This window comes from Meriones unguiculatus, chromosome 10, assembly GCF_030254825.1.
Source record: "Meriones unguiculatus strain TT.TT164.6M chromosome 10, Bangor_MerUng_6.1, whole genome shotgun sequence".
NCBI lineage: Eukaryota > Metazoa > Chordata > Mammalia > Rodentia > Muridae > Meriones > Meriones unguiculatus.
In genome coordinates this window covers 83,152,826-83,167,593 of record NC_083358.1, presented here as the reverse complement: position 1 = coordinate 83,167,593, position 14,768 = coordinate 83,152,826, and the positions used below count along the sequence as shown (strand labels likewise).

The following is a 14,768-nucleotide window of genomic DNA, read 5'->3' as shown; positions in this document are numbered from 1 at the left end:
GGGCAGCTGTGTTTATCAGCATAAGAGCTGCCTAAGATTGGATCCATCTACACACTGTTAGAGAGGAGGGAGGGGTTCACGAGGCCCCATCCCTCCCTGAGGCTGTTGGTTTATATTTGTCTGGAAAGGAAGAGATATTTTCCTCAGTGGTAGAACCACTGGTGAGGTACCCATGCTCCTGTAAACAACCCCTCACTCACATTTCTATTAGCAATCCTAATTAAACTCAGTGGGCCACAAAGATAGAGGCAGTGGTGGGGGCTGGGGGGAGAGCAGAAAACAAGTCCTGACAAGGGAAGGGGGACTGGTTGAGAAGAGAACAGGGGTTGTTAGCAGGATTGAGAGGAAGACAGGAAAGGGTTATGAAGGGGTAAATATGCTCAAAATACACTATATGATGAATGAATGTGTCATAACGAAACACCTCAATGTATATAGTTAATATATGCTAATAAAAATCTTTCTAAACTACTAACTTGACCACTAGAGAAATTGTAGTGTTTCTACTTTGACTTGCGTGTCAGCCTTGTGTCTCATCTGTGTAGTGTTGGGGTTGGATCTAGAATTATCCCCTTCACCCTAGTTTGATATTTTTGACTGTTTACAGCACTGAGGATAGTCCTGTGTCTTTTACTTTTTGCAGTGGGTTGGAGAGATGGCTCAGAAGTTAAGAGCACTGACGTTTTTTTCAGAGTATCTAGGTTCAATTCTCAGTTCCCACATGTCGGCTCACTACTGTCTGTAGCTCCAGTCTTGGGGGACCTGATTCCTTCCTCTGGCCTGCACAGGTGCCAGATGCACACGTGGTGCGCAGAACACTCGTATGCATAAGATAAATTGAGAAAAGGAAGTTGGAATGGTTGGTTTGTGTTTTATGGAGGATGAAATTGAAGTGCAAAAGAAGAAAGTTGCTTATGATTGCTTATATATTCCATTAGTAACAGATGCTGTTTGAAACTCAGAATTGGAGACTGAAAACTTACAAATCCCCCAAATTTTTAACAATTAATAATTTCCCCTCTTATAAGAACATTTCAGTTTGAGGGTGGTAGCCCTCCTGTGGGTATATTGTAAAAGTAGGTTTGAAAGCAGAACAAGAAAGCTTGGCTTAAGGAGGAATTTTATGTTCTAGTTTTAACCTAACTTAGTCCAAAAATTTTGATAACTTAGTCCAGCTATCGGAAACAGAATCAGTGTGGTCATCTTTTGTGTGTGTTCAAGTGATGCAATCAGTAACCTGGCAGCCTGACAACTTGTTGGTATGTTACATAAAATTTACCTTCTCTGTTCACCAGCAATTTCAGGAAAAAACAAAAAACAAAAAACAAAAAAACCCAGCATGACTAAAGTGGCCAGATGAAATACAGAGCACTCAGTTAAGTTTAAATTCCAAATACCACTTAATTATTCCTTGTTTTCCTCAAACCCAACACTACCTGGGTGCTTGGTGTTTGTATTTATATTTTTTACCCTTAGAATGACTATTCTTTCAAATATACTCATTATGCATTCTTTTCAGTGCAGTGCTTTCGATTTACAAAATATGACTTGTTTCCTGAGAATATTAGACATGACAAGATTTCATTAGATTTTTTTTTCTTTAAGGATACTATGCTCAAAAATATTTTTTCTTTGGGTTCTCTGGGTTCCTATTTTTATTATTATATTTATAATGTGACATTATGATACAATGTAGAGGATTAGAAAATGCATTATCAAGAATGATCATATTCTCTTTGTGCCTTTGTTGTTTAAATTTGTTTTTGTTTTTGTTTTTGTGTTTTTACTTTCAAGTTTGCTTAAACTAATTAGACACCTTCTTCAGGCAGTGATGTGTAATCTGGGGAAGTTTATATTCTTCTGTATCACAGCACCAGGAATAGGAGACCTGGTTTTGCCACCAGGTCACAGAACAGATTTGATTTAAATATTTAAATTTCTTTCATAGTGTAGAAGGCAAGCTTGTTAATGTCTGCCTCACCAGGTTTAAATAAGATGATACTTAAAAAAAAAGTTAATGACTATTTCTCAAAATTTTCTAACGTCAAGGAAGAGATAGGAAAGTAGAGATACTGTGTTTGGCTGTAGAAGCGATTTATCTACCCAGGCCTGGCTTGAATGGGAATGGCCTCATAAGGCTGAATGTTTGAATGCTTGGTTCCGGTTGGTGGAACTGTTTGGGAAGGATTAGGAAGTCGTAGCCTTGTTGAAGGAGGTGTGTTAACGGGGTCAGACTTTGAGGTCTCAAAAGGCCAGCCCAGTGTGCCTTTCTGCTCCCAGCTTGCAGATCAAGATGTAAGCTCTCCGCTGTCCGTACCGTCACTTCTTTGCCCTGCTATCATGGGCCCTAATCCTCCGAAACCATGAGCTAGCTGCCCATGTAGTTACCTTCTTTTATAAGTTGGCTTGATCATGGTGTTTTAGCACAGCAATAGAAATGTAAGTAGGGAGAAACTGGAGCCAGAGTATGGACTATTGCCATGACAGTCCTGACTGTAGCGGATTTTTTGGAGAAATGTGGAAGACATTGGGACTTTGGACTATGGAAGCGTTTGGTTGCTGTAAGCAAGGCTTAGTGGGCCATCATAGTCGGATTTGGAAGACAGTGGTGCTGAGAGCCACGTGGACCGTGTAGGCCCAGTTCAAGGGGTTTCAGAGGGGAGCACAATTACCAACTGGGCTAGAAGTCATGTGATATTTTGGCAAGGAACTTGGCCACATTCTGCCCTTGTCCTACAAATCTGTCTGAGGGAAAAATTGAAAAGCTTTAATTTCCTCTGTGGAGGAGATGTCAAGACAGCTTACTGTTGATTCTGTCCCATGGTTACTAGTAATCACTCTTATGCAGGTAAAAAGTGAAAAAGAACAAGCAGGGAAAAAATAAATAAATAAATAAATAAATAAATAAATAAATAAATAAATAAATAAAGAAGAGAGAAAAATAAAGAAGTAGAAATTGCACAATCTGAAGAGAAAAATAACACCAGTAAATCTAATGTCGCAGCTGAGGCTTGTGCTGAAAGAGATGAGAAAAATGAAAGAAAGACCTGAACCAAAGTGGAATAAAGGGAGGAGGTCCTTAGGGCAAGACCCCCATCAGCTAAGCTCCCAAGGAATTCTCTGTTCCTAAAAGGAGACAACAAAATAAAGCTTCTGCCAAGAACCCAAGTTGATGACACACTCTGGCACTGAACCCCAGTCCCAGCCCACGTGAAGATTATCTACCTTAGTAAATTCACCACCATTAGCGTTGGCCTAGCTTTCCCGTATAGGTGCTGTGCTGCACACAGCCAACCATAGGTTGGAGTTAGGGCGCTGCTTTTCTTTGCTACCTCAGATAGTTCTGCAGTCAGATACCCCTGCATTTCCTTTGTCACATGGAAAAGGAACTTTATTTCTTAGGGAAAGAAGTCATCCACAGAGATCATATACCTAGGTATATCTCTAATATATATGTGTGTACCTATAATATACATACATACCCACAAAGATTGGAGAGTGGCTACAACTGTACATTGACAGGATTTTTGGCAGCTGTAGAAGATAGTACCCCTTTCTCTCAAATATCTAACATGTCTGCATGTTTCTGTTCTACAGAGAAATGGTCAACGCATGGTTTTCTGAGAGGGTTCACAACATTCCCGTTTGCAAAGAAGGCATCCGAGCCCACCCCGAGTCTTGCTCTTGCTCTCTGCAGCAAAGTCCTCACTCAGATAATGCCGCCCCTGGAGCACCAGCCAGAAAGATCTCTGCCTCTGAGTTTGACCGGCCTCTTAGGCCCATTGTTGTCAAGGATTCCGAGGGAACAGTGAGCTTTCTCTCCGACTCACGAGAAAAGGAACAGATGCCGCTAACCCCCCCAAAGTTTGATAGTGACGGAGGGGACCAGTGCTCAGGACTCTTGGAGTTAGTCAAAGATATTTCCAGTCATTTGGATGTCGCGGCCTTGTGCCACAAAATCTTCTTGCATATCCATGAGCTTATCTCCGCTGATCGCTACTCCCTGTTCCTCGTGTGTGAGGACAGCTCCAACGACAAATTTCTCATCAGCCGCCTCTTCGATGTCGCCGAAGGTTCAACGCTGGAGGAAGCTTCAAATAACTGTATCCGCTTAGAGTGGAACAAGGGCATCGTGGGACACGTGGCAGCTTTTGGTGAGCCCTTGAACATCAAAGACGCCTATGAGGTATGTAGGGGACGATGGGGGAGGGGGGCACGGTTAGAGCATCCAACAATGATTGCGAATAATGATGGGAATGTAGGAGATGGAGGTACAGCCATTTGCATGGCTATTTAAAGCTGGAATGTAGCCTGGGCTGCAGCTCAGTGGCGGAATGCTTGTGTGCGAAGTCTTGGATTGACCCTTCAGCCCTCAGGAGATTGGGGAGATTTAAAAAAAAAAAATCATAATAATAACCAAGAGTAGGATAGGAGTATTGCTAGCTTATCGGACGGCGGTTTTTCTCTTCTAGTACTTTAGTCAAGGGCAGGGCCCAAGAGAAGTGTCTTCTTGTCCTATTAAATACAGTATAAGCAAATCCATCTCCTATTTGTAATCTTATGATTAGGTGCAGCATAGCTAGCTATCTCTATATGAACTTTGTGATTTTAAATTAAGGTTCTAAAATAATAGGTCTAAAACCTGTCAAAATAAATGAATACACAAAGCTGTCATTCATTTCCTTTCATTCAGGATACATTCAAGAAGTCACTGCCGTCTTTTGAAAGCCTCATTGATAACAAAGTTTGGTTTGGTTTTCTTTCCTTCCATTTCGCTTGTCTTTTTTCTTTTTTTCAGATGGTACACTTTGGGGCTTCCGCACCGTTACAGTTAGGTGATGGTTGAGTTCTGGGAGAGCTGGTTGTCTCTCAACTTTTACTGTTAAGGTTTTATTCACAAAGATACTAGGAAGTTTTATGTCCCTACATGCCTGACTTTGGGAATATTGTCAATAACTAGTCTCATTTTTCCGTTTTCTTTAAATTTATTTTAGAAAACCACTTTACTGTAACGAACTTACAAATAAAAATATCATGCAGCTAGACTAACATAGTCACTCAGATGAATACTTGGCTAATCCCCAACTCTCTCTATATGTAATGAATAGATATTATCCTGTTAGAGTAGCCATTCTGAAGCCACGAGGCTTAGGTTTAATAGTTTCACTGTCAATTATTTTTATGTATGTAACTACTACAAATTTACTTTATATCCTTTACCTGAATTCTGTCTTCCTCCATCATTAATACTTTTTTCTTTTTCCCTCTAAATGTTCCCATATATATATATATATAATGTAAATATTATATATATATATGTTATAGGCTAGAATCCATATATGAAGGAAAACGTGAAATTTCTCTATAAATCTGTCTTAGATTGGGTGACCTTGCTAAATATTATGCAGTCTATGTCTATTTATTTTCCTATAAAATTCTTTATTTCATTTTTCAATAGAGCTGAATGATATTATATATATATCAAGGTCTTCATTATCTGCTTGTCTGTGGATGGACATCTAGGTTGGCTCTATTTCCTTGCTATAGTTAATAGAGCAACAATAAACATGGTGTGCAAATATCTCTGGATCTCTGGGTCTATGCTGAAGAGTGAAATAACTGGGTCGTATAATAGTTCTATTTTTCAGTTTTTTAGGGGAAACCTCCAAGATGATTTTCATAATGACTATAATAATGTGTATCCCATGAGTAGTGTGAGTAAAGGTCCTCTTTCACATCCTCCAACATTTGTTGTCCTATTTTTTTTCTTGTCTAATACTTACAAAAAGTTAATTTTATGTGGATGAGTGTTTTATGTGCATGGATGTTTTATACGCACTTGTGTGCAATCCTGGTGCCTGTGGAGGCCAAAAGAGGGTGGTAGATCCTCTGGAATTAGAGGTACTGACCATGTGGATGCTGGGAATTAAGCCTGGGCCTCAGAAAGAGCAGCAAGTGCTCTTCCCTGCTGAGCCATCTCTCCACTCCAGTCCCCCTCATGAGATTTCTTTATGATAGCCATTCTGAAAGAATCAGGTGCTATCTCAGAGCAACCTTAAAATAGTTATTGTCCACTTTTCTTTCTTTCTTTTTTTGGAAACTGTCTATTCCATTCATTAGCCTAATTCTCAGTTGGCAGTTCCATATCCTTGGCATTTCTGCAGTTTTCCATAAGTTTTGGATATTAGCCCCTTGTCCAGAGTATAGCTGATAAAGATTTTCTCCCATTCTGTGGCTGTGGTGTGCCCTGACGGTGGTTTCCTTAGCTGTGCAGAAACTTGATTTCACATCACTCCATCTGTTGATATGTGAGGCTAGTTCCCGTGGCAATGCAGAACGCTCAGAATGCTTTTCTCTGCCCCAAGAACTCGAAGGGCATTACCTATGTTTTTGTCTCCTAGTTGCAGCATTTTAGTTTTTAACTTAAGGTCTTTGGTCCATTTCAGGCTGATTTGTGCACAAGGTTAAAGCTATGAACCTAATTTCATTTTTTCACAGGTGGATGTTCAGTTCTGCTACCATTGTTGAATAGGCTTTTCTACCAATGTATGTTTTTGACTCCTTTGCCAAGGATTATGTTGGCATGGCTTTGGCAGCTTATTTCTGGGTCCTCTAACCTATTCCTTTGGTCTACATGTCTGTTCCTATGCCAGTAGCAGATGGTCTTTATCTCTGTGGCCTTATAGTGTAATTTGAGGTGAGGAATTGTGATACTTCCAAGTGTCTTTTTACTCCTTAGGGTTGCTTTGGCTTTTCATGGTCTTTTGTGGTTTCATGTGAATTCTAGATCTGTGAAATACAACATCAGAATTTTGATAGGCATTGAGTTAAATTTGTAGATTAATTTTGTTAATAAAGATGTTTTCACATTAATTCTGCCAGTCCAAGGGTGTGGAAGGCCTTTCCATTTTCTAGTAAGTGTTTTTTTTTTTTGGATCTAGGAGTTTTCTGCTAGATTCTATATATGGTCTTTTTAAGTGTAGGATCATGTTTTCTGTTAATAGGGACTATTTGACCTCTGCCTTTCCTATTTTTGTTCCTGTATTAACTCTTTCCTCTCTAATTGCTATAGATAAGACTCCAAGCACATATTAAATAAGAGGGGGGAGAGTGGCCATCCTATCTCATTCCTGGTTTTAGAGGAATGGTTTTAGAGGTTTTTCTCCATTTGCTATAATAATGACTACAGGTTTGTTGTATATAATTTTATTTCCTTGAGGCATGAGTCATCTTTTACTAACATCTCAGGACTTTATCATGAATGCAAGTTGAGCTTTATCAAATGCTTTTTCAGCATCAGTCAAGACAATTATTTCTGTCTTTAAACATTTTGTTTTATTTTATTTTATTTTATTTTATTTTATTTTATTTTATTTTATTTATGTGTGTTGTTTATTTATTTGCTTCTGTTGAACCAACCTTGTCTTTCTGGGATAAGACCCATTTGGTCATGGTGTATGATCTCCTTAATATGTTTCAAATTTCAATTCGCAAGTGTTTGTTGAATTTTGCATGTGTGTTCAGCAAAGAAATTGATCTTTAGGTTTTTTTTTCTTTTACTATTTTCCTTTCTCTTCCTTCCTTTCTTTCGTGCCTTTAACCTTTTGACGTCAAGATAATACTGACTTCACAAAATGAAGTAGTTTCTTGTATTGTTTAGTATCCACGTATCTTTGTAGTTTTAATACTTTATCTTGTTGATTTTTACTTTAATTACATCGTGATTTGATAGGAGGAAAGGCATTATCTTGATTTTTCTTTTAAACATTACTTGTTCATGCTTGATTTTTGTATTATGATATTATTTTGGAGAAATTTCCATGTGCTGTTGAAAAAAATGTCTATTCTCTATTTGTTGTGTGTAATATTGTGTGAGTGTTAAGTCTAGTTGATTGGTAGTGTGTTTTAGCTGTGAATTTCTTTGTTTACTTTTAGTATAAAAGACATCTAAAAATGAGAGTAGAGTTTCAAAGTTATCCACTACTATTATTCCAAGAACTATACATCCTTTTATGCCTTACAGTGTTTGTTTTTATGAAATTAGAGCCTTTAGTATTTGATGCATACATTGTAGAATTTTTATATTCTTCTTGATGAATTGTTCCCTGGATTAATATTTAGTGTTCCTTTTTATCTCTTCTAACTGGTTTTGGTTTGAAGTTTACTTTAATATAAGGATAGCTAGGCCTGCTTGTTTATGGTTTTCATTTGCATGCTAGTTTGCTTTCTGTATTTTGATATGAAATTTTGGCTATCTTGACTGGCTAACTGTGTTCCTTATATATACAATATGTAACTGGTTCTTGTTTTTTAAACCCATTTTATTAGTCTGTATTTTTAAATTGGGAGTTGAAGCCATTTATACTTAACGTTATTATGGAAAGGTTTGCAGTTTTCTATAGATTCTTTAGGTGTTTTTCTGTGCCATTGCCATGTCTTTTCTTCCTCCGTTGGTTTTGAGGATTTGCAGAGTTTCTGTGTCAGATGTGGGTGTTTCACTTGATTTTATTTCTCTCCTTTCATGGAGTGTACACTTCCATGCATTCTTCTAAACCAAGCTGTTTTCTTCTACTTCCCTGTAATGTGTTCCATGAAGAATTTTCTTTAGTTCTGGCTCTGTTGTTGTAAATTACCCTTAATTTATGTTTGTCTTGAATTGCCCGTATTTCTCCATCACTTTTGAGGGGTAACTTTGCTGGGTATAGCATTCTTGGCTCACAGCTATTTATTTTCAGAAATTGAAATATTTAATTCCATGCTATTCTAACTTTTATGGATTCTGAAAATTCTGGGGGTTAATTCTGATAGTTCTTTTTTTGCCTTTGTGTATGATTGACATTTTTCTCACACTGCTTGTAGGATTATTTCTTCCTTTTTACTTTTGACAACCTAACTATAATATTTCCTAGAGAGTTTGGAGTTCTGTAAACATCTTCTGTTTGGATGTCTGTTTCTTTCTTTAGGTATGCTGTTATTATTTTATTAAATAGTCTGTCTACTTTATTCAGTTTTATTTTTGCTCCTTTTTCTGCACTATGAATATTCAGGTTTAGACTCCAGAATGTATCCCAGAGTTCTTGAAAGCATAATTTGTGGTTTTTAATATATTCATATACACAGATGCATACATATATATGTCTGCTTGTATTATTGTTTTGACTATGTCCATTCTTGAAATTCATTTTTCTTTCCAGTCTTGTCTGCTAATGGTGATGCCTGTTGTGTTTTTTCTTTGATTGATCAGATCCTTCATTTCAAGCATTTCTGTTTGGTTCTTTTTCAGCATTTCAATCTCTTTGCTGAATTTTTCTCTTCCATATCTTGTAGTTTTCCCTTCAGTTTACCATTTTATTCACTTTGGAGACTGTCTTGTTTAGGTCTTAGATAGATTTTATTAATTCATTCACCTATTTGCTTGAATCTTCTTCGTGATAATTCGTTCTTTTTTAAAGTAGGCTCAGTGTTCTTTTCCTGTCGTTTCAGCTATCAGTTGGGAATGGGTCGTGGGCGGTAGCCGTGTCACTTGCTTTGATGTGCTTTGCTCATCTGTTAGGCTGAGTTTGTCTTCCAATTCTTGCCTCCCTTTGCTAAGAGTCTATGTGGATGCTTTGTTCTGTGTGGGATATTGCATAAAGTACAGCTATGGGATTAGTGAAACTTGGTGAAGAATGTCAGATAGAGTCACTGAGGTGATACTGTTAATGTGCCAACAGCACCAAAGGTAGGTTTCACCCTGAGCCCCAAAGCGGCCAGATGCAGTAAAAACTTTGGTCACCCCTTTGATTTTGTGAACCTTCTGGAGGCATAATACATGATACCCACTGAAGTCTCTAGTACATGGAGGAGATCATTAGAGTCATAGGCCTGAAGTAACCCACAACCACAGCAGTGTAGTCTCTTGGTCCTTCAGGGACCACTGGAACCCCAGTGTCAAAATCCCACACCCACAACGACTTCAGATGCCACTGGAGCCAAGCTTCTGTCATTGAAGCCGAAGCTCTGGCCTTGCACTGGTCCTGGAGGCCCCCAGAGATGGAAGTCTGGTCACATGGTGCTTCCGGTCTCACTAGAGCCAGAGGCCTCCTTCTTGTCTTTTTAAACAATTAAACTCATGCATATATTTTTTTAAAATGGAATTTTTTTTCCTCTGAGGTATTTTAAGTTCTGATAGTTCTTCATTTGTTACAGCTATGCACAGGCTCTTAATTTGTTTTCACATTTTCCATTTAAGATGCATTATATGTGTTAGGGTTGTATATATTATTTATTTTAATGTATGGGTGTTTTTATACATATATATAGAAACATATAAATATGTGTGTGCGCGCACACACCATGTACATGTAGAGCCCACAGGGGCCATTGGAGACCATCAGATTCCCTGGAACAAGAATTATAGGCAGTTGTTAGCTTCTCTGTGGGTGCTGGGAATCTTATCTGGGTTCTCTGGAAGAGCAGCCAGTGCTCTTAACAGGAAAGCCATCTCTTCAGCCCCTTAAAATGAATTATCATTCTTTTTTGTGTGTTTTTTTTTTACAATTTTTAAAATTATTTTTATTGTTTTATATTAATTACAGTTTATTTACTTTGTATCCCAGCTGTAGACCCCTCCCTCATTCCCTCCCCACTCTCCCTCCTTCGTCTCCTCCCTGCCCCTCTCTAAGTCCACTGATAAGGGAGTTCCTCATCCCCTTCCATCTGACCCTAGCTTATCAGATCTCACCAGGACTGGCTGCAATGTCCTCCTCTATGGCCTAGCTAGGTTGTTCCTCCCATGGGGAGTGGGAAGGTCAAAGAACTAGCCTCAGAGTTCATGCCAGAGACAGTCCCTGTTCCCCTTACTAGGGTACCCACTTGGATACTGAGCTACCATGGGCTACGTCCGAGCAGGGATTCTAGGTTATCTCCATGCATGGTCCTTGGTTGGAGAATCAGTCTCAGACAAGACCCCTGTGCCCAGATATATTTGGTTCTTGTAGAGCTCCTGTCCTCTCCAACTCTTACTAACTCCACCTTCTTTCATGATTCCCTGAATATTGCCCAAAGTTTGGATATGAGTCTCAGCATCTGCTTTGATACACTGCTAGGTAGAGTCTTTCAGAAGCCCTCTGTGTTGGGCTCCTGTCCTGTTTCTTGTTTTCTCCTACTTCCAATGTCCATCCCATTTGTCTTTCTGAGTGAGGATTGATCATCTTACCCTGGGTCCTCTTTCTTGTTTATCTTCCTTAGGTGTACAGATTTTAGTATGTTTATCCTATTGAATAAGTCTAGTATCCACCTATAAGTGAGTATACCATGTGTGTCTTTCTGATTCTGAGATACCTTACTCAGGATGATCTTTTCTAGGTCCCACCATTTGCCTGCAAATTTCATGATTTCCTTGTTTTTAATTGCTGAGTAGTATTCCATTGTGTAAATGTACCACAGTTTCTGTATCCATTCCTCTGTTGAGGGACATCTGGGTTGTTTCCAGGTTCTGGCTATTACGAATAAAGCTGCTAGGAACATGGTTGAACAAGTGTACTTGAGCATATTTTGTATATATGCCTAGGGGTGGTATAGCTGGATCTTGAGGAAGCACTATTCCTAATTATCTGAGAAAGCGCCAGATTGATTTCAAGATTAGTTGTACTAGTTTACATTCCCACCAGCAATGGAGGAGGGTTCCCCTTTCTCCACATCCTCTCCAGCATGTGTTGCCATTTGAGTTTTTCATCCTAGCCATTCTGCTGGGTGTTAGGTGAAATCTCAGAGTCGTTTTGATTTGCATCTCCCTGATGGTTAAGAAGTTTGAGCATTTCTTTTAAGTGTTTCTCTGCCATTCTTCATTCCTCTACAGAGAATTCTCTGTTTAGCTCCCTACCCCATTTTTTAATTGGATTACTTGATTTGTTGCTGTTTAACTTCTTGAGTTCTTTATATATTCTGGATATTAGCCCTCTGTCAGATATAGGGTTGGTGAAGATCCTTTCCCAGTCTGTAGGCTGTCATTTCGTTCTGACGGCAGAATTATCATTCTTAAACAAAACATCTTAATTGGGTAAAATGCTGCTGTGTCTAGTGACAAGGTAGCTTATGTACTCAAGAGTTGTTCTAGCTATGTGCTAGAATACACAGTGTGGCCCGGGTCACTCTTATGTTCCCAGTGCCTGTTTCAGTGTCTGGCAGATAGGACTTGATAGTATTTGTTGGATTAAAATTATATTAGATATAATAGATATCTAGAAACTCTAGCTTAAAATATCAGATCTCTAGCCAGTCATACCTATTAAGGAAAGTATAGTCAGTTAATACTGGACAACTAACACATTGCCTTTTTTTCCAAGTATAAGTCACTATTCTCAGCTTAGCCCAATGGTTCTGCTAGACCAGGAATGCCAAGGAGAGGATTGATGTTTAACCTCTGACTGATGTTGTCTTACGACTTCCTAGTTGGGGAAACTTCTGCAATGTGGTATATTTATTAATAGTAAAACATTTATCAGTAAGAAGGTAAGGAAACGTAGGTAGGTAGGTATAAGATATTGACTTAATGAGATATGCTATCATAATAACAAAGTGCCCGATACCTACACAAGACCACCTGGAACTGGGCCACCTTCCTGCCTCTCTGCTGAACTGACTCGAATGTGAACCTCAAGTTCTGCTTCTGCATGGGCAGCACGCCACGTGGACCTCGATTTCTGGAGATCGTGGGTGACGCGTGTCACCGCTGACGCAGCTCTCGTCCCGGAACTGCTGTTCCGCAGCCTGCACTTCCTCCTTCCCGCTCCTTCTTTTCCAGGGGAACAAACCGACTTATTTCCCTCCTCAGTCCTTGCACTTTCCACTGAAGGGCTCGTCGAGATCCCTTCTTAAAGGAGGGTGAGGTCTCTCTGGTGAATTCCTAATTGAGTACAGTTATTTCCAAAATAAATATTCGGGGAGGAAAGAGCACCAGCAGATGCTCCAGTGTAGATCAATCATGAGCCCTCGTGGCGTTGCTGTGCCCCGGGGAGCACGGTCTGGGAACGGCTGCGTCCGGGCCCGTTCATGCTCAGTGCGCTAATTTTAGGCATGATCTATAAAAACGCCGTTTTTGGAGAAAATGAGCCTTCCTTGGCAGTTCTTCTATGCATTTGTTTTTGTTTTCTGTTTTTTTTTTTTGTTTGTTTTGTTTTATTTAATTTTAAATTCACAGATTAGCCTAAGAAGCTTCCACAGTGTTCTGTTGGTTCTCCTCTCTTTGAGTCACCACGTCTCTTTCCTTCCCCCCTCCCTCTTATGGAAGTCACACATGCTTAGTATTTTTTAAAAAAATAATTAGATAAGTTGAAAACATACTTTTACTAAATATTTTATCACCGTGGTTTAAATTTTTTTTTTTTAATTATATTGTGTGTGTATGATGTCACATGTGTGGAAGACAGGACAGTTTGTGGGAGTCACCATGTGAGTCCTAGGGACTGAACTCAGGTTTCTAGGGTGAGTGGCAAGAACCGTTTTCCAACGAGCCTTCTCACTGGCCCTTTGTTTTGTGCTTTTCTGTAAGAACATTCTTCTACATACAATAAAATGATCAAATTCGGAAAATTTGACAGTGATACAATGCTCTTACCTAATGCGTATAAAACACCGCACAGTCCATACTCTGTCATTTTCAGTTATCCTGTTAAATATCCCCCATACAGTTATTTTTTTTTCTTCTAATCAGGATGCAATTTAGGATCACATTTTGCAGAGTTTTCGTGTCTCTTTCCAAGCTCAAACAGTTTATCACTGTGTTTATTGTTCTCGATGGAGGTATGTTTGAAGGGTACAGGGCAGTTATTCTTTAAACTGTCTTTCTTGGATAGTCTGAAGCCAGGCACTTTTGCCAAGAACGTCCACAGATGTCTAATGTCGAGACTTTGTTTGGTTTTCCAAACAACCAATTCTCAATTCTTCCGCATGAGGTGGGAGTTCGCAGTTCTGTTTAATTCTAACACTACTTGGGGTCACAAACCCTGTATGCTAAGTTGTCAGTCCCTCCAGGGTGCTTTCTCCCAACACCAGCCTCAAATGGGATCCCAGGCAACCCACACTTCCTTCCTGTTGTCCACAGTAGGAGTTCCTGTAACCTTGTCGGGTTCAGCAATTTGATCAGATGAGCTGCAGAACCCAGCAAAGCTTTATACCTTTTGTTAAAACTCAGAAACAGTCAAACTGAAGGGAACACAGAGTGAGTAATGGGGGAAGGGAGAATGCTCCCAATCCCTCTTCGGTGTTTACCTGTGCCTGCACTCTGATATGCCGTCAGCCTAAAACTCACTAACCTGATATCCCATGTTTGTGTTGCAGTTTTGCTGTGCAGATAGAAATTCTACTGTGTTGATTAAATAGTTGATAAACTGAATTTGTAATTACAACATTCATTAACAAAGTTATTACAAAAGGTACATTTTTATTCTTAACATTTGATTTAATATTATGTAAAATAATTCACCAATTGTTAATTTTTACCCCTTTTGTCCATCACTATCAATATTCTTTCTACTTTCCTTTGATACATTAAAGTCTAAAGATTAAAAAAAATCTAGATACACAAAGATAAAATAAGAACTATTTTACTAGAAACATTTAGCAAACACCTCCTGTGTGTCTGAGTAAAACTTTGCGCATATTTGCAGAAAAAAAAAAAAAAACAAAACAAAACAAGAATTCAGTGATGGTTATAATGTAAAGTATTTATACTGATTTATCTTTTCCTTTGAAGTTATCTTTAAACTGAAACCAACTTCAGCTCTATC

At 38.8% G+C, this 14,768-nt stretch overlaps 1 protein-coding gene across 2 annotated transcripts in view; it reads left to right on the top strand.

Moving 5' to 3' along the window:
* The window catches only part of Pde5a (phosphodiesterase 5A), a 119,103-nt gene that overhangs the window by 14,400 nt on the left and 89,935 nt on the right, over positions 1–14,768 (top strand). For both annotated transcript variants that reach the window (XM_060392801.1, XM_060392802.1), the window contains exon 2: positions 3,598–4,186. In XM_060392801.1, the coding sequence (XP_060248784.1) occupies positions 3,598–4,186 (589 nt within the window). The remainder of the gene's footprint in view (positions 1–3,597; positions 4,187–14,768) is intronic.